We start from the raw sequence: 24,304 nt of genomic DNA on the forward strand, positions 1-24,304 counted from the left end.
GGAAAAAACTAAATAAATCCAAAGACATGACCTGGCAAGACTCTGAATATCTTGTTCACAGACCTGATTTGGTGGAATGTGAAACCCTGCCGACCAGTAGAGGGTCATTCCCAAAGAATAGACGTGCATCTGCCCAAGAGAAAAAGCACATGATTAGATTTGTCACCTCTGTTATTCCATGGTCCTGTAAGCAAGATACAGTTCATTTCCGCATGTGGCAGACACTGTTGGCTGGCTAGCCAAACAACCATCTGCAACTCCCTTAAACTTTGCTGCATCTTACTCTGGAGGCTGAAAGTCTCAGTGACCATGACGCTCAATTTTTGTGAAAGATGTGAAGTAAGTCTGTTAGGGGGCTTCTGAAAAAGTTTGTTCTTTACTGTCAACAGGAACACATGTGGCTGGTCCCATCCTTTGCCCCCTGTTTCTGTCTTGAACACTGATGTGATACGTGGAATCATGGCAGCCATCTTATGACCATGAGGCAATAAGCATAAAGGCAAAAAGTCAACAGCTAAGGAGGACAGATCGGAAATATACGGCCTAGATCCTTGATGACATTTACCAAGCTTCTGACCAATCTCTTGACTTCTTGTTACATAAATAACTATATGGTATGGTTATGGTTCCAGCAGCTGTATTTTAGGCTTTCTGTTTCTTGTAGCCAAAACTGTCTCTACATGACACACTACGGTTCAGCCTGATTAAAAAGCATCATATGTTGTCAGAAAGCAACATTGTGTAACAGAAGAGCATTATCTGACTTCCCTGAGCCTCAGTTTCGTCATCTTTAAAGTGAATATTCTGCCTGAAAACTTCTGAGGATTGCGTAAAGAGGACCTGGACACGGTAATAATAATATTCATTATTGTTTTGATTATTATTAGTCAGACAGCACTTATAACAGACTAAGCCTTTCTCTAAGTCTTTTACTTATATTAATTTATTTAGTCCTCACCACCATCCTGTGAAGTATGTATTTAATTTTCCCCATTTCACAGAGAGGAAACTAAAGCAAAGACAAGTTAGGGAACTTGCCCAAATAAGACCTAAAGCCTAAACTTGAACCCAGGCACCAGAGCCCCTGCCTTGAGCCACTTGGCTTTGTCACCTCTGGATCATACTAAATCCTCAATAAATGTTTGTTATTATTTATTATTATCATCACTATTATTATTAGGCTTCTATTATAACTGACAAGGTGCATTTCCCTTAAGAGTTTTCTCTTCATGAAATGATTTCTGGGACTTTGAAAGGGAGACGTTGAATTCGCAAAGCATGATATATAAAAACGTGTCGTTACTGGAGCAATCTACTGAGTCTAATGCAAGTGGGGTTCATTTTGGTTTTTACATTTTTAGGTCAAGGGCATGTGTACAATTCACATGCGCCAATTAGTCCACTTCTTGGTCCAAAACTATACACATAAACCAGCTAACCACTCCTCTGATAAAAGGCTAGACACCTGCAGGGGAGTTCACCAGCTGCACCCTCATTTCCAGAGAACTGACCCTGAGAATGGCTGCCTGGGCACTGCCAGAGGCACCGTCCACACCTGGGAACTCACCTGGATTCCAAGGGCTCTATCTTAAAGTGTTCCAGCGCAGGGCCTAAGGCTGCAATGACAACAGGCCTCATCCCAAATCCCAAATACAGCCCACTGGTAGTTGCTGCCTTGGAGAAGGGTGTTGAGAAGGATTCTGAAGGCAACTCCTGGCTCAGCGTGAAAGAACATCATGATAGATTGGTAATGTCTGCCATGATCCCAGGATGGGGTGATGATGGAATGAGTGCCTTGTAGTTAGAGACCTGCCCACACCTTCCACCTGCACCTAGAGCTAACACTCCAAGCAGTGGAGGAAACATCTCAGTGTGCTGGGTAGAGCTGAATGTTGCCCTGAGGAGAGGGGTCAGAGTACATCCTCTTAACCTCAGAAAGGGCCCAGGGCTGTGGGAGGATTCTGAGCACAGCCTCTCTTGAGACTACTTTCCTGATTGTCTACCCCACCTCCCACAGGACCCAAGCCAAACTGGATGAAGACAGGAGACCCTGATGAATGGAGGAAAACAGAAGTTAACAGAACTGTGTGGTAGGGATGCTGTAAGAGAGGGAATAGTCAGGTAACCTTGCATCCTGGCCTAACAAATAAGGCTGAAGGCCAGTGGTTTCTTCTACTTAAGCCACACTCCCATATGCCATGCCTAGGGAATTAAACCACCAACAAAATTGTTGTTTGGTCCATTAAGGACTCAGTCCCTGCCCACATTGACCCTCTCCCAGCTCAAACTCACCCTTTCCTTCCTGGCTCAGATTCTCAGCAACCCGCTTCCCTAGTTCTTAGCTCAGCCTATTCCTTGAGCCTTGGAACTCTGGGAACCCTCCCTCCTCTCCATGGAGGAACATGTGCAGAGGGAGAAGGATGTTCTTCACCAGCTTGGCTCAGCTCCAGGATGGTCTGAGCAAAGGAGTGACTAGATCTTCAGAAGAGGCCAAGCTGCAGTCAGGAGGGTGATGTCTGTCCCTCACTAGTGAGTGTTGGGAAGGATGGGGAAGGACCCCAGGAGCACTCAAGACCTGTCTTAGCTCAGGTCCTGGAGAAAGCAGAGCCTGAAGCAAAGATTCAGTATGACATTTCATTCAGGAGCAGTAAGCCCAGGGCAATGAGGGTGAGGAGAAAAGGGGGAGGGAGGCAAGGACAGATGTGATGTGTGGGGGTCACTACACTGGTCACTTCCTTGTAACAAGCAACAAAGCACAGCAGGAAGCACAGCACACTAAGCCTTGGCACTCAGAACTTCTCTGGAAGGCTAGCAAGACTTTCCTAAAAGCAGTTCATGAAGAAAGGAAGAAGGGAGAATTTATCTTCTCCTTCCCCTCCCATCTCCCACTTCCCATTGGCAGAGTTTCACTCCATAGGAAACTAGCTCCCCTGCACTTTCAGGTTTCATCAGCAGGCCCCTCTAGTGTTTGCTCAGAAAGTCAGATCCCACGGCTCAGGATGTATCGTCTTAGCTGAGTTCAGAGTGTAGGAGGCAACTTGGTGTGGGTGGAGCATCACCCAAGAGACCCAAATAGAGGCAATCTGAGAGGCACTCAAGCCTGTGTCCAACACAGGAGTCCAGGGATTCACCCCTGGAATCTGGCAGTGTAGGAAAGGGTTCAGGGGCCTGGTGTGCTGGGGCAACTGCCAGTGGGGTGACGGAGCCCAGGCCACTGCAAAGGTGACTCTCATGTTTTCTCTGTGGTGATCTGATTTGGAGACAAACCAGTCAGACATGGGCCCAGACTAGACAAACCTGGAAGCCACTGAGGTCCTATTCTCCAAGCGCAAAGGAAAAGCAGCTCCCATTCCAGGATGCCTCCTGAGAGGAGCGGAAATTCCAGATTTGCCCTTTTCCAATGAAAGGGAAAGGAACAGAACTCAATGATTAAACACACACTATGCTCTGCCCAGCACTGTGTGCCTGCCTGACATCATTCTTTCCTTAGAAATGCTTCGTTTTAACATTGAAGATCATGTTTAACTAGAACTTTTTACTATTCAGAAGCAAAACACATCCATGGAAAAAAATCACCACTGATGTTGCCGTCCAGAAATAATCACTCGAGACATATATTTTTAGAACTCTGGGCATGTGTATGTGCGTGTGCGTGTATGTGTACACAACTAGGATCACGTTGTACATGTATATATTTAATTTCTTTTCAGGTCATTAAGTTTCTACAGCTTAATTTTAATGCTGTCTTGTTTCATGTCTGCTCTCACTGGAGATTTAGCTCGTTTCCAGTTTGTCACTAATGTCAACCACACAGCAATAAACCTCACTGCAGCCAAATCAATCTTTACTCATGCCTTGGGATACATTCCAGTTGAGGACTTGTTGGGCCCTTTTTACTGTTTTGCTACATGCTGCTGGACCATTTATCTACAATTTTTCCAGAACTTCTTTTTCAGTATTTCTAATAAGCTGATTTGTTAGGTCATATTAACCCCACTTTACAGACATAGATCTTGGAGCTCAGAGAAGTTGACTTGTCCTCATCTAAGAGCTAATAAATTACTGGCAAGAAAGCCTGGGAATAAAATTCTCTAACTGCATTCTGCTTCAGTGCTCCTCGGGGCTGAGCTGGGAGCTGGGGATGACCTAGGACCAGGCGTTTCCCAGAGGACAGGCCCAGGGGCTGCTGCAGAGACACCACGTGCCTTACCTGAGATGCATCAGGCTGCTCGTCATCACTCTGTCCCGGTAGCAGCTCAGGGGCCTTGAAAGGAGCCGCTTCTATATGAGAAACATGGTCTTGGAAGGAGAGACTTCCAGTCGCAGAAAGCAAGACTGACCAGGGGCAGACCACATAGTCCGAGGAATCTGAAACCAAGGCAGCGATGCGGGTGTAGAGATAGGGCTGCCATCTGGAGGGCCATCTGTGGGACTGTGCCCGGCAGGTGCCTTGCAAACCCCCCCTCTGGGATGAACTGTGAGCAAGACCCGGGGAAACATGTAGTGGAAGGAATTCAAGCCTGACGTGAGCGGGCATAGGAGCATGTGTCATGAAAGGTGGCTGCGGCGGTAGCTGGGAAACTAGCAGCTGCGTCCAAATTCACAGGTGGCCCAAGAGTCTCAAGGTAACAGGTAAAGAGAGATCAGATCCACCTGGAAACTAGCACAAGTCTGAGTTCTCTGGAGCCAATTCAGGGACCAAGATAGCCGGTCTTCCGGATGTACTATAGCTGTTCATCAGAACCTCCAGGGCGAGGAAGAGGGAGTGAAGACTCAGGAAGAAGATGCAGCTGAAGGGACCGGCGCACAACCTCCCTTCATCTCCCCACACGGGCACCCTCACCCTGACTGAGCATGTGTCATCTCCCGCATGGGGAGCCTCCACGGCTGGCTGGCAGTCCCCAAGCACGTGTGACTTCGGAGCTGACATCTGGGTATGGGCACTCAGTGTTTGTTCCAGTTATGAATTTAAGGCCTCGAATCTCCAAATCCGTCTTTCAAGACCGGCTCCCTCCCTTAAGCATCTTTTACGGCGAGCGTGATGTGCAGTTTTCTCAGTAGAGGGCGCTGGAAAGACATTGCGGGAGGCGGGCTCTCCTGCCGTTTCGAGGGAGGTGGGGGAGCGGTCACCGGTTTGTGCTTAAGAGTGACGCTCTGCTCCTACGCACGTCCCTGGGCCACCCCTCGGGCCGACCTTGTCAAGTGATCATCTTCTCGCGACCCGGTCTACACAGACTCGTTGGGCTCCAGGCCTCCTGCCGGCACCAGGTCCCGGAGCTGTGGCTCACCTGCTCCCGCCCCCACCCAGCGGGTCACCTGTAGGCAAGTGCCTGTGCCTAGCTTGTCCGGTGACTGCAAACGGCTATGGCCAGGCAAAGCAGAGAACTTTGCCATCATCGTGGGCTGCAAGCACAGCTCCTCCAGCCGATCTGAACCCCAACCTGGGGAGGGGGCTTCCCTTCAAATTTTGTCCCTCACTGGGTACTGCCCTCAATCCTAGGGGGCCATGTCGAGTTTTCTTATATCTGACAGTTACTTTTCTGTCGGAGTTATAAATAATTCTTTATATTAACCTCCCCTGTTTAGACCACTGAGTGTGTGGGTTCTGTCCCCTGATGGGACACTAGCTGTTGCAGCATCTTGCAGGGGACCATTTTGCGGGTGCCAGCCATCCTGATAGCTGCCCCCTGCCTCCTGTCTCTGATTCTGCCCAGACTGCCCAGGTGTTGGGAGAGGCCCACAGAGCTGCAGCCGCTCTCTCCCTAGACACCATGCCCAGAAAAGTTGCAATACCAAGACAAAAGAACTTTCTTCCAACTCTGCGGCATGCCATGGGTCCAAGAGACAGAGCTGCCCTCCCAGAGCAGCTCCATGGGTGGGTGTCCTTTGCCTACTCATTCTAATACCTCGGACGGATGACACATCAATAAGCAGCACCCAGAAATGTGTTTGGGAAGCTTCACATTCAGCTCCCTGTGACTCAGCTGCCCCAGTCACACACTCTTACCACCACAGAGGTCTTCCAGGAGCCGCTCAGCAGCCAGGGACAAGAGGGACCAGATCTCCTCTTCAGACAGAGCTTCGCCCCGGACCTGCAGGGCACTGGCCAGAGTCACAGAGGCCGGGCTCATGCCTGCAAAGACACACGTGTGGCAGAGCCCTTGCAGTGTCTAGGAGCATGTCTGGACCAGCACTGGCCATGCCAGCCCACGCATGGTCCAGCCCCCTCTGCAGCACACCAGCCCCATGTTTTATCGCTTACGTCCCCCCGCCTGGGTGCAGGGCCAGACACACAGGAGAAGCTAAAGAAATGTTCATTGGTGGCTGGCTGGGTTCAGCTGGTTCTCAGTGAATGAGCACATAAATAAACTCCCAGTTAAGTGTTAAGTCAATAAATGAACGAATGAACAAACAAACCATGAGAATGGTTCCCTCTGAGCTGGGCATGTTCTGTCACAGAGAGCTTCCTTGTCTGGGGAATGTCTCTCGCCTGCTGTCCTCTCTGTCTAGGAAAGTGGGTAAACAACGTTTTTTGCCTCCCAGACATGATTCATGTCTCTTCCTCTCTGGCTGCCACAAGCAGAGTTGGATTTGGTGCCAGAACCAGCCCTGTCTCTAATGATCACTGACATGTGCCTGAAGGGCAAGAATCAGTAGAAGGAATAGTAAGCCATGTGTTTTGAAAAGGTGCAGACTCACAGGAAAGCAAGGGACTGATCTGCTGGAGAAGGAGGTGAGAAAGGCTTCTTAGAGGCTCTCTTTAAACTAAAGCTGACGTTTAAATGTCTGTCCCCCTGACAAAGCTGCCACCCACTAATCTCCAGCGTGGAGAGCCCCAGGTGCGGTGGCAGCAGGAAGAGGCCAGGCAGGCTTTTCCTAATCCATTTGCGTCACTGATCTTTTCTATAGCCGGAGCTCCGAGGGCGGGTGTGCTGAGTTGGGGGCAGGGTGGGGAGCACATTATGGCCCAGCCATCCCTCCATCCAACATGCTAATCCAAGCTCTCCACTCACCAGCTGCTCAGCTCCCTCCACGCACCTCCAAGACCAGCCTCCTGCAGCCTGATTCCCAGGAGAAAGAGCCTGGCTCTTCCATCTGTCCCCTGAGGGTGAGAAGGGCACTGCAGCAGAACCTAGACACTTTCTGTATGTCATATTATTTACCACAAGGAGTCTGCGGAGAGGGACTGTTGATCCCATTTACAGGCAGGAAAGCAGTCCCAGGGAATCCAGGTAAACAATGATGGAATCAAAGCTGTAATCCAGGCCCTCACTTGTCTTTCTTTTCTTTTTTCTTCCTCCTACTTCTTCTTTCAAACTTTTCTTGAGACTTATGGACTAGGCATTCTCATTCTGCCACATTTTTCTAAATCTTTATAACCACAATGAAACACTGCCTAGTAAAGAGAAAACAATGGGACAAGATTATGATTCTCAAATAGGAAATGAAATCTCTGAATCTCAAAATGAAGTATCTCTCAAAAAATATGAAATGTGATTTTTTTTTCTAGCTATTTTATGACTAGAAAAAATTGCATTAAATGTATAGAAAGGCTGGAGTAGTTAGTTAATACCATCATTTCCATATAGTAATTGAATGGAAGAAGGACAGCCTTTTCAACAAATAGTACTGGATCCATCATGAAAAAAACTCACACCTTATATAAAAATTAACTTAAAATGGATTATAGATTAATGTACAACATAAAACTGTACGTTTTTAGAAAAAATAAGAGACAATATTTGGATCTAGGACTAGGCAATGGGTTCTTAGACTTGACACCAAAAACACATGTCATAGAAGAAAAAATTGATAAATCGGACCTCTTCAAAATTAAAAACTTTTGCTCTCAGAAAGATGCTGTTAAGAGGATGAAAAGACAAGCTACAGACTGGGAGGAAATAGCTGAACATGTGTGAGGTGGTTAATGTTGCCACGTCTGCTTCTTCAGTAGATATTTCCTGTATCAACTCTTAATATCAACTCTTGAGCAGAAGAACAATATTTGCCCATCACAGGCTTTTGTGCAGGGTTTTAAAATGAAGAGACTGAAACTGGGGACTTCGTGATTGTTGAACATAATGTAGTCAACACTTTCCAACACATGCTAATAGGAGGAACAAAATGTATATACTGTATATATTCACATTTTCAATTTACCAAGCAGAGGGAAATGAAAATATGCACAATATGTAAAAGGGAGTAAGACAGTGCCTAGCACAAAATAAATATTATATAAGTGTTAACTTTTATGATTAATATTGGACAGCACTGACCTAGTATTCATAGGGAACTATTATACTGTACTGAAGTATTACAAAAGTTATTATAATTATAGATGGTCTTAGATCCTAAAAGTTCTATATTTGACAAACCAACATATTAAATTTTTCTTATTTAATAGCCAGCTAAGAGGGTTTAGGCTTGGTTGAATGAGATTTCTGCTCCTATTTTAATTTTGGAATGTAAATGTACTTACCATCCTGCTTGAAAATAAATTTGACTGCACTAGAAATCTGCCCTGAAAATTTATATATTGTGCCTCCTGTAGAAGGGACACAACACCAGCTATAGTCTTACAAAGGGATTAAACCTGAGTCATATCAGTTCTCTGTATCTAGCTGCCATTTTATGACCTTTAAAGGATAAAGAATATATTGAACTACACAGAGAGTATGCCATCGCGAAATCCAAACTTGGGAAACTCTGCAAGTCAAACAGCCTAAGTTCTTCAGCAAGTGAATTATTTAAAAAAGAAGGGAAGGAAGGAAAGAAAGAAGGAAGGGAGGGAGGGAGGGAGGGAGGAAGGAAAGAAAGAAAGAAGGGAGGGAGGGAGGAAGAGAGGAAGAAAGAAGGAAGGAAAGAAAGAAAGAAAGAAAGAAAAAGAAAGAAAAGTGCAAGAGAAGGAAAGAAAGAAAGGAAGGAAGGAAGGAAGAAATGGAAAGGGAAAGAAAGAAGAGAGAGGGGGAAAGAGGAAGGAAGGAGTGAAGGAAGGGAGGGAGGGAGGAAAGAAAGGAAAGGAAAGGAGAAAATGAGGTAATGGGAATGCCAGAGTAAAAACCTCCAAAAAACCCTCTCCTCCATAAAAGCAGTGATGAAACAAGCAGCCTTGTAGATATAGTAAAGATCAAAACAGAGTTGTAGCTCTTTCAAAACTCCATTGCCAGAGAATTATCATTATTTGACCTGTCTGGCAGTTCTCTGGAAAGCCCCTCTCACAATGTTTGCTATCACTTGACCCAATTCAGAGTCTGCCCAGTGCAAGCAGACTTTTCCCAGGGGACGTTTCTCAAAAACAATCAACAGCAATTGTTTACCATTGCAGCTGCTGGAGGTAGCAATAACAGTTGGGCAAACAGCAAGCTAATTAAAAAACATAAACAAACAAACAAAAACCTTAAAAGAAGAAACCGGGAAATGAGATATCTATAGTTACCTTTGAAAAGCTCCAGAAAATCCCTGAGAGGCGAAACACTCACCTCTGGCTGACTATGAGATTCTGAGAAAGTCCGAAGTGATAACTAAGACAGAGTGTGTACTGCCTGGCTGAGTGTTGAAGGCCTGTTCTCACAACACACAGAGCCCTCCAGCAAAGACTGGGAGAATTACTGGTTACAAGCACTTAAAGAAACCCCTGTCCAATCATTAGGTACCCACTAAATTAACCGAGTGGAGACTTCAGGGGCCACCACGACAAAGAGTACAGACTTACGAAATTAGTTCAAGAAAGTAACTAAACAAACAGCAAATGGGCTATGAAACAGTCATCATCAGCCTTTCACCAGCATGTTGTGATACCTCCGGGCTTCTCTCCAAGTTTTTCTAAACGGTCTGGTGGGCGAGTGCATGCTACTGCTGTACCGCGGACTAAAAAGGGGATCGTTAACTATCTAAAGGATGGAGGGATCCCACCATATGGGTAAACCCAGTCCCGCTGCCAGTGGGGCTGCTTGGAAAAAGCGTCCAGCCAACAGGCATGACTTTTGGGGGGAGTTTCATTGCTGCACCCTCATCTCTCAAGCATCTTGCTGGATCTCACCTCCACTGCCTGAGTCCTCTGTATTGACTCCATTCTCTGAAGACTTCTGTGGTCATATAATAACCTAAAAGTCTCTTTTTCCATCTGAAACCCCATTGCCCATTCAGGAGTTTCCTGGGGCTCCCTTCCATAAGTTCTTGTGCTGTGGTACATCCTGTCAGCCACCAGCTTCCAGCAGCCTCGCACCCGGGTCTAGCTTGGCCTAGAAGCTCCATCCACGACCTTGCTCTTTAGTGCTTCTTCTTGGGCTGCCCTCTCACGTGGGCCATGGTGGGAGCAGCCCTGAGCTTCATCTGTGAGATTGCCTAGTATATTATAAGTTCTGGCTACGAATAAAATGGTAGGTCCAATAGAACATCCTACCCTCATGAGGCTTACATTCTAGGGGGGATGGGGAGAAGGGGACAGACAATGAACAGGTAAACAGATAAACAAAATAATTCCACAGAGCGAGAGAGACTAGGCAGAACAAATAGACAAGGGGATGCACTGCAGCATGCCTTTGGTGTGGGGACACCTGAGCTGGAATGGTCCAGGAAGGAGCCTTGGAGAGGTGACATTTGAGCTGAGACTTGAAGGTCGAGAAGGTGTCAGTATTGGGAAGAACTTTCCAGGCAGAGGGAACACCAGGTGCAAAATCCCAGGGCATGGCAGATTCTGAGATCAGAGAGAAGCTGGGCAGGACAGGAGCATGGGGTGAGGGAAGCAAGCAAGGGGGCAGAGAGGTGTGAGGGGAGGCGCAGAGCTGGTCAGGTGCACGTCTACCCAGCCTCTCTGGCCAAGGAGAGGAGTTTGCATATTTGCCTCAGAGCAGTAGGAAACTTGGCCTACCTGCTAGCTTGCAGCATAAATGCAACCCACGCTGTGTGAAGCCACTCTGTGTGAAGCCACGCTGTGTGATGCCACGCTGTGTGATGCCAGGCAGAAGCCTTACTGACACAGCCATGCTGCTGAGTATGGACCAGGGCAGAGGGGATTACGATGCCTGAGGGCTGGAGTCTAACACCTTATCTCATTTCACCCATTCTGTACGTGGAGATGGCTTTTCTCAAGGGCAAGGCTCACATCTACCTCCACCCCCCCACCCCTCAGGAAGAACCATGTCTAATTCACCTAGACATCTGATGAGTGACAGTCACCGAGTGCCAGCTGGTGGATCAAGCCACCTACCCGAGGGAGGCTGTGCCTTGTGCATTTGTTGCGGTGATATTTTACAGTGTTTGTAAAGTGCTTCTGAAGAAGTCAGGATCTCTACTAATCCTAATCATCTATTGACTGCGTAGTGGCTTTTGGACTGTGAGATTTTAGTCACGTTCCAGTATTCTGCCCTCACTTACCTCCTCTCCCTCACCCTCCACCAAGGCACCAGTGATGATCTCTGGCCTTAAACAAAGTATAGTTAGTGTGACTTACAACCCTCTGCAATGCCCTAGGAGACACTCCTGCATTGGGACAGAAGTTGGACCAAGGTCTCTGGAGCTTCAAAGACCCTTCTTAGCTCAGGAGTTCAAGGGCCCACTGCCTAGGAAGAGAGGGCATAAAGATGGAAGCGAGGGCAGCAGAGGAGAACTGTATGGTGGGGATGATGCACAGCCTCTGGTCTCCTTGGGACAGGTCAGTGGTTGAATACTCCTTCCTTGAAACACTCCGTGTTACTTCAGATTCCTGGTTCCCCTTTCTCAGTATTCTTTCTCCCTCTCGCTGTCCCTGAAATGCTGTCCCTTATGATTCTATTACAGACCCTGTAATAGTTTCTTGTGGCTGCAGTAACAAGTTACCACAAACTTGTTGGTTTGTAGAAATTATTATCGCAGAGAAAACAGTCTCTCAGGGCTGAGATCAGTGTCAGCAGGGCCACACTCCCTCCAGAGGCTCTAAGGGAGAATCTGTTCCTTGTTTCTTCCAGTGTCTGTGGCTGCCACCATTCCTTGGCTTGTGGCCGCCACCATTCCTTGGCTTATGGCCACCTCACTCCAATCTCTGCCTCTGTAGTTACCTCACCTTCTCCTCTTCTGTCTGTTTTAAATCTCCCTCTGCCTGCTTCTTACAAGGACATTTGGGATTAGGGCTCACCTGGATAATCCAGCATTATCTCCCCATCTCAAGACCCTTTAACTTCACCACATCTGCAGAGTCTTTTTTGCCATATAAGGTAATATTCATAGGTTCCACAGACCAAGATGTGGATATCTTTGGGGGTGTGCAGGTGGAAGGAGGCATTATTCAGCCTGCCATAGACTTTTTCATGCAACACTCTCTACCTGTTAGCTAAAAAAGGACATGAACTTTGGGAGGTTGAGTCCCCAGCCATAACAGGCTATGAGCTTGGGCACAGAGCATATGCATAACCTCTCCAAGCCTCAGTTTTATCATCTGGGAAATAGGGTTAATCATGGCAGTTCCTTCATGGAACTGTTGGGAAGATTATATCAAAGTGCTCAATATATAAAAAGTGCTGAACTCATCTTATTTACCTCCTCTTTCCATCTCTGCTCCAACCACCCAGAGAGGGATTTTAAGCATCAGGGCTGCTGAGCAGCTTCCAAGTATGAGATTTTTAAGCTATGGTGTTAATTGTTTCCATCTGTCTGCCAGGATTGAGCCGCTATAAACTTCCCATTTTCAACCTTCAAAAAATGCCTAAAATATCTCAATGTCCCCAAAATAGACACCCTGGGGAGGGACCAGAGAAGGATGTGGGGCTCCCATAGAATCAAAGCTTTCAGAATGATCCTTGTTTCTCTCCTCCTTTTGTTCCATGTGTCTCCCTTCATTCCTCTCCCTTTGGACATTCATTAAAAACCATCCATCTACACTCAGGCCAAAATCTGAGCAAAACTTTGCAGAAGGCAAATGGCACCCTTCCCCCCAGGAGGAAAAGACAGCTTCTGCCTCATCTGGGCTCTGTTTAAAGCAGTAAAGGACAGGGCTCTTACCTTCCAGAACTCTCCCACAGTGAGCTCCTTGGAAGCTGACCTCAAGTGACATTCTCTCCACACAGTCCCTGCCCCCGACCCTGATTTAAATACTGGCTGCAGCACCAGCATAGCATGACCTTGAACAAGTAAACTCTCAAAATCTCATTTCCCTTATCTCTAAACGGAAATGATACTTCCTACCTTACAAGACAGCTGTGAGAAACAGAACAAGCTAATGGAAAAAAGGCAACTAGCAGATAGCCTACCTTTCTTTAGTACCCCAAGGTGGAATCTTGCATTTCTATATAAGAGAGTGGATACTAGTGTCCAGAAAAATATTTAGAGGATTTTAAAGTAGTGTTACTCCCACCTTCCATTCTTACATACCATTTTCCCAATTATTTGCCACTTTCCTGTATTATCTGTCCTAATGAGGCAAGTTTTTTTATTTAAGTACGTTTATTTGAAGAGGAAACTGTATAATATACTTATAGTGAGTGAAAAATCAGTATTCTTGGACATAAATAGAAGGTAATTATAACTAATTTTTTAATCATTGAATTCTTGCCAGATAATATTGCCTTCCAAATGCTCTGAGCCCAAGGCCTGATCTTTCACTGTGAAAGGAGCAATTCTTTCAAGAAATGTGAAAGGCCTTTGGCTCTGAACAGACTCTCTTCTTGACATAATCAGAAGAATTAAAGTAAAATGTCAAAAACATAATTCAATGTCATTAACGCAGCCTGCATTACAGCTGTATTCTTTGATCCTGCTTGTCCTTTGGAAAGTACTGTTTCACGCTTTTTTAAGGCCTCAGGGCCAGTTATAATGCAATCTGTACTCAGAGGGTACCAATTTTACTTACTTTAAGATAATGACTTAAATTTTATTTTAAAGCAATGCCTTCTAAGGAGACAAGCCCTTTATAGCTTAGAGTTTTCATAAACTTGTGTAATTCCCATAAAAATGTTTCAAAATAGGCAAATCAAAATGATCCCCGTTTCCAGATGAGGAAACTGAGAATTTAACTGACAAAAGGTCACAAAAGTCACATGTCTAGTCAGTGCCATTAAGGTTCTAAACGAGGGGAAGGGAGGAGTTGTAACCTAACGAGATTAATTAAAGCTACGTGTGTTTAAATTAGTATTCAATTTATTAATGTTGTGAATTTTGAAAGCTGCTTTTTCTTAAACCTTAAATTCAGTATTATGCTCCATTCATCTAGTGATTGATATAAAAAAAGAACCACTTGACAAGATATTTGATTAATGTTCAACTAATTCATAATATTAACTGTCAGGGTGTTCTCCAGAGAACCAGTAGTAATTCGCACAGTCAGAGAGGTTTATTCACATACCTCTTCCCAGACTTCCCTGTGACCAAATTTTTAATCATATTCCTTCCAAGTCCCTGGCCAGCCAGCTAAGTTATTGGCCACAGCCCATGAATCAGTGTAGATTTGACCTCTGGTAATTTCTCTTTCCAAGAAAAGTCAACAACCAGGTACACAGCTAGAACTTCTGCCCACCGGGAGGACTTCCCTTCACCACTGTCCTCCTGGGTTGTCCCAGAGAGGGGCTGCAGCGCTGTAGCTGTTCCACTTTGGGGTGGTGCCAGCATATCATGCAGAACCATCTGTAAACCAGGCCCCAGTTCTTCCTCAGTTAACTGATCATAGGAAACTCATCATGAGGTCACAGGTGCAGGCTGAGAGGGAACAAGCAGTGTAGCAGGAGAGGGAACCCTGGCCTCATGTAAACTACTTGTGCCTTCAGGGGCTGCTGAGCCAGATATCACATATACCACTTCCTGTGCACACCTAACTTTATGGCTTGGTGGGTCAGACTGCACCCAGCTCATGATGGGTGGCTCAGGTCATATGGTAACTTAGTGGCTCATAGTTAAGTGATCAGCCTCTACTAAGGTCTAGTACAGGTCAAAAGATGTTCATCAAGAGAGTAGCTATCCTCAGATGATGGCAGGACTTTGCTCCAAAATCCTAAGGGTCTGAAGGGTCTGCACTGTGATTCACTCACAGGGGCCTGACAAAACTCCAAACATCTTTTTCTGCCACAGACACTTCAAGCACCGTTGGATCTGCTGGGTCATCTGGGCCAAGCGTCAGAGCAGCTCTGTTGCAGAACCTTCTCTTGCTCTGGGCCCTACTCATAATTAGCAGATTTTCAGGAACTTCAGTAAATTGGCTGGAGTAGCACAACCAAATGAGGAATATGTTTCCTTCAAAATCCAAAGAGTCCCCCTAAGCATTGTGCCTTTTTTTTATTTGTAGGAGAGGCCAGATGCAGCAACTTATCCTTCACCTTAGATGGACTACTTCAACGTGTTCCACACCACTGGACCCCTAGAAATTTCACTGAGGTGGAAGGCCCTTGAATTTGGGGGAGATTAAATTCCCACTCTCTTACATGCAAAGGTCTTATCAATAAGTCTAGGTTAGTTGCTACATCTCACTCATCAGGTCCAATCAGCATGATGCAATCAATGTAATGGACAAATGTGATAACTTGTGGAAGGGAAAGGTGGTCAAGGTCCCTGCAAACTAAATTATGACATAGGGCTGGAGAGTTAATATGCCCCTAAGGAAGGACACTGAAGTTGTATTACTGGCCTTGACAGTGGAAAGCAAACTGCTTCTGGCGGGCCCTATGAACAGGTATGGAGAAAAAGGCATTTGCCAGATCAATAGCTGTATACCAGGTACCAGGGGATGTGTTAATTTGCTCAAGCAATGAAACCACATCTGGAGTGACAGGAGTTACACCTTGATTAAGTTTGTAATAATCTACTGTCATTCTCCAAGATCCATCTGTATTCCGCACAGGTCAAATAGGAGAATTGAATGAGGCCATGATACAAATCACCATCCCTGCATCTTTCAAGTTCCTGATGGTGGCTCTAATCTTTGTAATCCTTCCAGGAATGCAGTATTGCTTTTGGTGTACTATTTTCTAGTGGCTTCCACTTGGCCTTTCCCACAGTGATAGTCCTCACTCCATAGGTCAGAGAAGCAAGTTAGCATTCTGCCAGTTGCTGAGTATACCTATTCCAATTATACATTCCAAAACTGGGTAAATAACCACAGGATGGATTTGAGTACCACATCTACAAAACACTTTAACAGCAACACCCAGATTAGTGTTTGATTGAATAACTGGGTACTATAGCCTAGCTAAGTTGACATATCGCAAACTAACCGTCATACCTATGATTAACATATTAAATACTCCTAAAAAATTAACTCCATTTTCAAAATTAGTTAATTAAGTTCTCTTGAATATTTGAACTGTATTTTAAACTTTAATACTTTTAATTAGGCCAAAGCAAATTAACAAACCTATCAGGCCAAGTCTTCTTATATATATATACACAACTCCTATCAATATAATGAATAAAAGTAGAATAGCAAATAAATCAGGTTCTCTTAAACACTTCATAATTGTTTGGTGCTGATGCAATTAATATTGTGTTTATAATTTCAAATTCTAATCATCAAAGAACAGTTGACTATTTTTGAATTGTATGTGTCTCCCTTTAACTTCCACTCATAAACACTGTTTATAAACTTAACTAATTACATTCATATAATTTCACATTAAATCATTAAGTCAAGTATGTTGAGTGTTCTCTAATATGTCATATTTTCTTAAATATTTCAAATATCTTAAACGTATTTCTTCATGATTACAAGACTTATCTCTAAAGGAACATTACAATTATTAATGCTTTCTGCCTTTGTCTTCCCAAACTTTTGTTTTACTTCCCCAGTGGAGGCTACTGGGTCTAAATATTTAGTTTATAGATTAGTTACAGACAGAGATTCTGGATCTGGGTCCAAGGTTTTGCAGATTAACTGGCTGAACTTTTAGCTTTGGTACTTTTCTGTTCTACAACACAACCTCTTATAATTGGGAATGAACACTTTTTCATGATGTTTACTTGCCTGAGTTGCATCAATTGGATGCATCACTGGCTCATTATGATTATAATTAAGTGCTTTATCATCCAAGTTATACTGTTAAAACTCTATACTCTCTTTTCACTTTCTTATATCTCCTGTATCTATTTTATCCACCTCCTCTCCATAGTTCTTTAATTTTCTACAAGTGTCTGAGAATACTCAAATACCCCACCCCTGTCCCAACAGACCCGTGCTTCTCAGGGAATATTCACCGCCATGCAAAGTGAAAAGCAAAGACAGCAAGAAGACCCCACATGACCATAATCAAGCCATGTTTAAATTCAGCCCTTGTGGGCTCCCCTGGTGGCACAGTGGTTAAGAATCTGCCTGCCAATGCAGGAAACATAGGTTTGAGCCCTGGTCCAGGGAGATCCCACATGCCACGGAGCAACTAAGCTCGTGCGCCACAACTACTGAGCCTGCGCTCTAGAGCCCACGAGCCACAACTACTGAGCCCACATGCCACAATTACTGAAGCCCGTGCGCCTAGAGCCCGTGCTCTGCAACAAGAGAAGCCACGGCAGTGAGAAGTCCATGCACTGCAACAAAGACCCAACACAGCCAAAAATAAATAAAATAAAATAAATTTTTTTAAAAAGTAGAACTCTTCCTTATGGAAGGAGCAGAGAGAGAATGGCTTCAGATAATCCACCTTAAAAAAAAAAAAGCTTTATGGCAGTAACGAATGGGTGAATTTGAGGAACTGTGGGGGAGGGGATTATAATACCTAGATTCAACCTTACTAAAAATTTCTGTTGAAATCCTAAGTGTCAGTGGTGCTTAATGAAAGACTTCAAGTAAAGAAATTATTGACCCAATGTTTGAAAGCTCAGGGTTGGAAAGGTTAGGGGGGAGATTAGTGATTTACCTATGAGGTATCGTAAAATTTAAGTTAAATTTATATTTATACTATAGCTTATTAAAATGGAGGTTCTGACTAAGTATTTGTTTATTTGCTTTAATAGTTAGTCTACTATCTCTGACTTATAACCTTGAAACTGTGTGTTTGGAAACGTATATCACAGTTGTTAGAAGGCTTGCCATAGAGAATCATGTTTGTTTCACCCAAAAATGACAACAATGTTTGCAATAGGAAGTTAGGTGTGTCCAGTCCTGTAAAAACTAATTCACTATAACTGTAAGGCTTCTTTACATTTTACACTGCCTGAATATCTATTAAAAATATATACACAAAGATACTCTTAAAGGTAAAAATGTATATTAAAGGTTTTGTCTTTGTGAAATTTACTTTTGGAAATAATATAAGTGATTCTAACAAATGGACTTTGAAATACTACGCAAGGGACTTCCCTGGTGGTCCAGTGGTTAGGACTCCATGCTTCCAATGCAGGGGACATGGATTCCATCCCTGGTCGGGGAACTAAGATCCCACATGCTGTGTGGCAAAAAAAAAAAAAAGAAAAAAAACATGCTACACAATGTCTCGTTCCTCCACAGATCTATAAGGTGTGTGCTGGGTGATGTTCCCAAGACTGCCCCCAGGTTCCATGATTCACTAGGAAGACTCAAAAGACTCAGTTTATAGTCCTAGTCATGTTATTATTTAATACAGAGAAAGAATACAAAGCAAAATCAGTAAGAACAAAAGGTAGATATGGCAAATCCTGGGAAAACAAGGCACAGGTTTCCAGAGTCCTCTTCCAGTCAAGTTACAGAGGATGTGCTTATCAATTCCCCCAACAATGTGTTGTAACAACATAAGTGAAATATTGTCTACCAGGAAAGCTCATTACCCAGCGTTTTTATTGGGGGCTGACCACATATGCACCCTCTGCCTAGTATGCACCAAAATTTCAGAGTCCCAGAAGGAAAGTATGTATTCAGCATAAACCATATTATTTGCACCATCTAGGCACAGATAATGCCTCTTATCAGTTAGGGTGATGGAGACTCTCCCGAAAACCAAACTCCCAGACATCAGCCAAGGGCCAACCTTTTAAGCAGGCTTTTCAAAGAATAGCAATCAGTCCTGCTATGTTGTCCTTTCTGTACAGAAGGTTAATATGGCTAGTGTACAATGAAGGAGAGGTAGAATGGAACAAGATGAGATTGAGGAGGTAAACAGAGGTCACATCATAGAGAAGGTTCAGGCCATGGTAAGGCATTTGGAATTTTTCTGAACAAAATGGTAAATTAATGAAGAGTACATCTGTCAGGGTTCATCCAGGATAACAGAAATTAGGTTTTTCAAAAGGAAAAAAGTTAATACAAAAAATTGATTGTATAAGCAATGGAAGAGCTGGAAAGACGAGAGGGTGGTTAGGAAAATGTCCAGCACAGAGAGTTGCAAGCATGTGACCAACTGATAGAATTCATACTTGTGAAAGATCACTCTGGCAGCAGGGTAGATGGTACAATTGAAAGGCTCCAGCATCCTTCTAGTGTAAGTTCCAGAAGAGAATGGAGGGAGAAGAGAGAAGGAGGATTTGAAGAAATAAATGAATTGCTGAGGGCTGTCCATAGTTAAAGAAATGGGAGTCCTTAGGTACAAAGTACATTCAAGTAATGAACAGGATAAATCAAAATAAATTCACACCTAGACACACTGCAGTAACACCACACAACATCAAAGACAAAGAGAAAGTCTATATGTTATCATTCATAAAGATAATTTATCTATAAAGCAATTACACTAGTCTTGGAAATTATATCTTAACAGTAGCATATAAGCCAAAAAATTTTAGGGCACTCATCTCAAAGGTAGAAATCCAGAGAATTCCCTGGCAGTCCAGTGGTTAAGACTCAGTGCTTTCACTGAGGTGGCCAGGGTTCAATCCCTGGTCGGGAACTAAAACACTACAAGCCGCTTGGTGCAGCCAAAAAAAAAAAAAAAAACACAGAAATCCAATCTATAGTTTCCAAATCAGCAGATTATAAAAAGAATACTAAAAAGTGTATTAATCCAACAGAAAGTAGAAAAAGGAAAAACAAAGAAAAATAATGATAAATAAATCACACAAAATAAGATCAAACACATTAATAATATATCAGAAATCAATAAATGTAAAAAGATTAAATGTACCCACTAAAAGGCTGGATTTAATCTGTTTAGCAAAAGACACCATTACCATTAAAGAGTAGAATGATAACCCAGAGGGGGAGATGATATCTGGAATACATATATCAAAAAAAGAACTTTTATCTAGAATGTATCAATATTTTAAAAACTACCACAAATCAATTTTAAAAGAACAGATGCGATAGGAAAAAATGGACAAAAACTTGAACAAGCACATCACAAAAAAGAATACTCAAGTGGCCAACAAACATATAAAAAATGTGCTCAACTTTATCAATCATCTGGGAATTCCAATTAGAATCACAATGAGATACCATTATACACCCATCAGAAGGACTGAAATGAAAAAGACATAAAGTACCACGACCTGGTGAAGATATAGAATAACTGGGACTCTCATATCTCATTGGCAGAAGTGTAAATTAGTACGACTTTAAAAAACTACCTGGCAGTATCCACAAAAGCTAAGCATATGCCTACTCCATGACCCCAAATTTCTACTCTTCATATATACATGTCCACAAAAGGCAAGTAGTGAATGGACATAGCAACACTATTCAGAGTGTCGCCAAACTGGAAACTACTCAAATGCCTATAAACAGTAGGACAGACAAATAAATTTAAAATACTCTACAGCAATGAGACAGAACAAACTACAATTAAATGCATCTCATAAATAGAATAGTGAGCAAAATAAGCCATGCACAAGAGTATATTCTGTTTGATTCAATGTATATAGATTAAAAAAAAAAAGAGGTAAAACTAACCTTTCCTGTTAGAAGTCAGGATAGAGGTTACCCTTAGTCAAGGGGGAGTGGTGGAGAGGGTACAAGTAAGGCTTCTGTCATGCTGGTAATATTCTGTTTATTGATCTGCGTGCTGGTTATGCAGGTGTGTTCAGTTTGTGAAAATTCATCAAGATGTGCACTTATGATTTGTGTACTTTATGTATCTTTAATGTCAATAACAAGCTTTTTTAAAAAGCTGAGTTCATCATAGTAGAGGGAAAAAGAAAATCCTGCTAGAGTTGTTTAAAAGAAGCCCTCTAAAACAGAATAACAGAAAAATTGAAAAGACAGAATTAAGGATAGGAGTGATATGGAAGCACTAACCAAAAGAAAGCTAGCATAGCAATATTAATAAAAGACAAAAGTTAAATTTTTGTCAAAATAATGACCAAGAAAATCCTCAAAAAAAAAAAAAATACCGATCATGAACTTAAATGCACCAAAAATACAACCATAAAGTCTATAAAGAAAAAACTGACATAGTTACAAGGAGAAATTTACAAACTGACAATCTTAGGAAGAGATGATAACATATTTTTCTTAGAAATTAATTATTCAAATAAAATAATAAGGATACTGAAGATGAACAATAACATTAACATATTTCTTTTAATAAATCTATGATCAACAAACATGTTTCTATTATAAAATTACATGATTGGTAAATAGGGGAAATGAAGTCAATATAATATGGAAATAACGTTGGTAAACACTTAATTAGTCTTCTTCCTAGAACAGAGGTGTTTTGCACCAGGTAGTAACAAATGAACACCAAGTAACAGAGCTGAATTCAGCAAGGCAATAGGCTACGGAAATCATTTCCCCATTCATTTCCTGTACTTCATCCTCACTCAGTGTGTTCTTTTACTCTGCTTTGGAAGTATTCTGTCTTGAAATTTTCTCTGATCTTTGTGCACCATTAGCTAAATGTTGGATTCCAAATATTAAGTATGCAAAGTGGTTTGAAAGTGCCACAGAACCGTGCTGTGACATAATTTATTCTGGCAAGTGTAAGAGAAGACAAGTTTTAACAATGAAAGAAAAGCATGAAATTCTAAAGCATGTTTTAAAAATGGAAGAACATAGGACATCCCTTGAGCTACTGAATCAAGGGCATCAACACTGTTGCACAAATTGGAGACAGTGTAAAAATAAAAGAAAGTTATCTAGCTGGAACAATTGATTGCTAGTTCAAAAAACTCTAAATGAAGATGAGAAGTAAGAATAATAAAGGTAATGGAAAGACCAAAGATCAAACACAGAAGTCATCAGGGGAAAACTTCTCCACAATTAAAGAAAAATCCTTGGCAACATATAAAGACCTTTTTATTAAAGCTAAAATATTTCAAGTCTGTTATCCTTTAACATTCACAATGGCTGGTTTAGTGGCTTCAAGACCTGGTATGTTTTCCACAATGCTAGGCTCTCTGGTGAAGCTGAAAGTACAAATGAAGAAGCTGCGAAGACTTTTTACCCGGTGTTAAAACAAAAAATAGTCATATTATAAAACCCCTATGAATAAAACAGTGTGGCATTCGCATATGAACAGACTAACGAAATAGAATATAAAATAGAAATAGATCAAATTGAATAAAAAATTTAGTGATTTAAATCAGTGAGGAAAAAGCATTGACTAATGAATGATATTGCGACAATTGTTGTTCACTTGGCAAAAATAAATTCAAATTCCTACTTCACACTGCACACAAAATTTAGGATTAATTAATGTACTAAATATTATGTATCTATATAGAAGAGACAGAGAGAGAAAGGAGGGGAGGAAAGGGAGAGGGAGAGAGAGATTTAGGATATAATAATGTTTATTTTATTTATAAATGAAATGGTGAAAGCCTTCTTAAGCAAGATAAAAAAATTCAAAATCCATGAAAGACAAGTGGTATATTGGACTACATTAAAAAAAAAAAAAAGTTTGGTATGGCATTTACATGAATTAAGTCTTAAAATATGCAACAGGCAGACTTCCAGTTTCCGCTCCAGTCTGTGAAGAGTTTGGAAGTCATCACTCCCATTCTCACAATTAGAAAAAAAGTAAGTGGCTGGAGTCAGTACCAGGAAGGAAAACAGACGGTAACTGACAAGCTGCAGAGGCTGAGGGTAGACTAGCTTAACAGTTACAAATTTTGCAGGGCCCAGTCTTAGAGGGACCCCACACTTTCATGAGTTTTATCTCCAGGAGTCCCAGCAGGTTTTTGTGGCAGATATGAGAAAATCCCCTCATGCTTTCCAGCAGGGGAAGAAAAAACATAACCATTTTGAAATAAGCCAAGAGCATTCTGATCTCCCCATTAAGGGAAACTACTTTACCAGAGTCTAACCAAGATAAGGGAAGGGAAGGGAAATACCCAAATCCAGTGCCTCTAGCCTTCCTATCTCACCACAAGGGAGAAGGAAGCTAAGAAGAATGTGTGAAGGTCACAGCCCAAGGGAACAACAGACTTACTAAGAGACTGAGACCTAATCATAGGATTATAGAACACAAGTTTTTCCCCACACGTCACCACCACATCAACAGGACTCCCGTATAATAACAGAGGATGACAGTGAAAAGAACTGCAAGGATTCTATTTAAGAAGGAGTTTTTAGAGACATCCAAAGACAACAGGGGAGACAAAAGCAAAGATACTAGAAGAAGTTGAAGCCTCAGACACCTACAGCTACAGTAAATAGTAAACACAGTGTGAATCTTGGCCAGATAAACACAAGTGCTCACACTAATGGCTTATGTATCTCAATTATTACCCAATACATCATGTCTGGGTTTCAACAAAAAATTACAAGTATGTAGAAAAGCAAGGAAAAAACACAGTCTGAAGAAATAAAGCAAATGACAGAACCAGGCTCAGATACGACAGAGATCTTGAAATTATCATACCAGGAATTTAAGAGGACATTACATAATAATAAAGGAGTTAATACTCCAAGAAGACATAACAATCCTTAATGTGTACGTGCGTCACAACACAGCATTCAGAATGATGTTAGAATGACCAAAATCCGGAACACTGACAGCACCAAATGCTGACAAAGATGTGGAGCAACAGCAATTCTCATTCATTGCTGGTGGGAATGCAAAATGGTGCAGCTACTTTGGAAGTCAGTTTGGCAACTTCCTGCAAAACTAAACATACTCTTACTATACGACCAGCAATTGTAGTCCTTGGTATTTACCCAAAGGAGATGAAAACTTATGTTCATACAAAAACCTGCACACGAATGTTTATGATAGCTTTATCTCTAATTGCTAAAACCTGAATGCAACCAAGATGTCCTTCAGTAGGTGAGTGGATAAATAAACTGTGGTATTTCCAGACACTGGAATATTATTCAGGGCTAAGTAGAAATGAGCTATCAAACCATTAAAAGATGTGGAGGAAACTTAAATGCATATTACTAAGTGGAAAAAAACAATCTGAAAAGGTTACATACAGTATGATCCCAACTATATGACATTCTGGAAAAGGCAAAACTACGGAGACAGTAAAAAGATCAGTGGTTGCCAAGGGTTAGGGAGGAGAGTGG

General features: G+C 42.5%; 1 protein-coding gene across 1 annotated transcript in view; it reads right to left on the reverse strand.

Annotated features, from left to right (window-relative positions):
• Window positions 1-24,304, reverse strand: part of LOC112395727 (FERM and PDZ domain-containing protein 2-like) — an 86,991-nt gene that overhangs the window by 52,665 nt on the left and 10,022 nt on the right. Inside the window, exons 3-5 of the mRNA XM_024739081.1 lie at window positions 6,008-6,133; window positions 4,211-4,368; window positions 106-129 (exon numbers count right to left, since the gene is read on the reverse strand). Of these exons, the coding sequence (XP_024594849.1) occupies window positions 106-129; window positions 4,211-4,368; window positions 6,008-6,133 (308 nt within the window). The remainder of the gene's footprint in view (window positions 1-105; window positions 130-4,210; window positions 4,369-6,007; window positions 6,134-24,304) is intronic.

Source organism: Neophocaena asiaeorientalis, unplaced genomic scaffold (genome assembly GCF_003031525.2).
Source record: "Neophocaena asiaeorientalis asiaeorientalis breed wild unplaced genomic scaffold, Neophocaena_asiaeorientalis_V1.1 scaffold202, whole genome shotgun sequence".
Taxonomy (NCBI): Eukaryota; Metazoa; Chordata; class Mammalia; order Artiodactyla; family Phocoenidae; genus Neophocaena; species Neophocaena asiaeorientalis.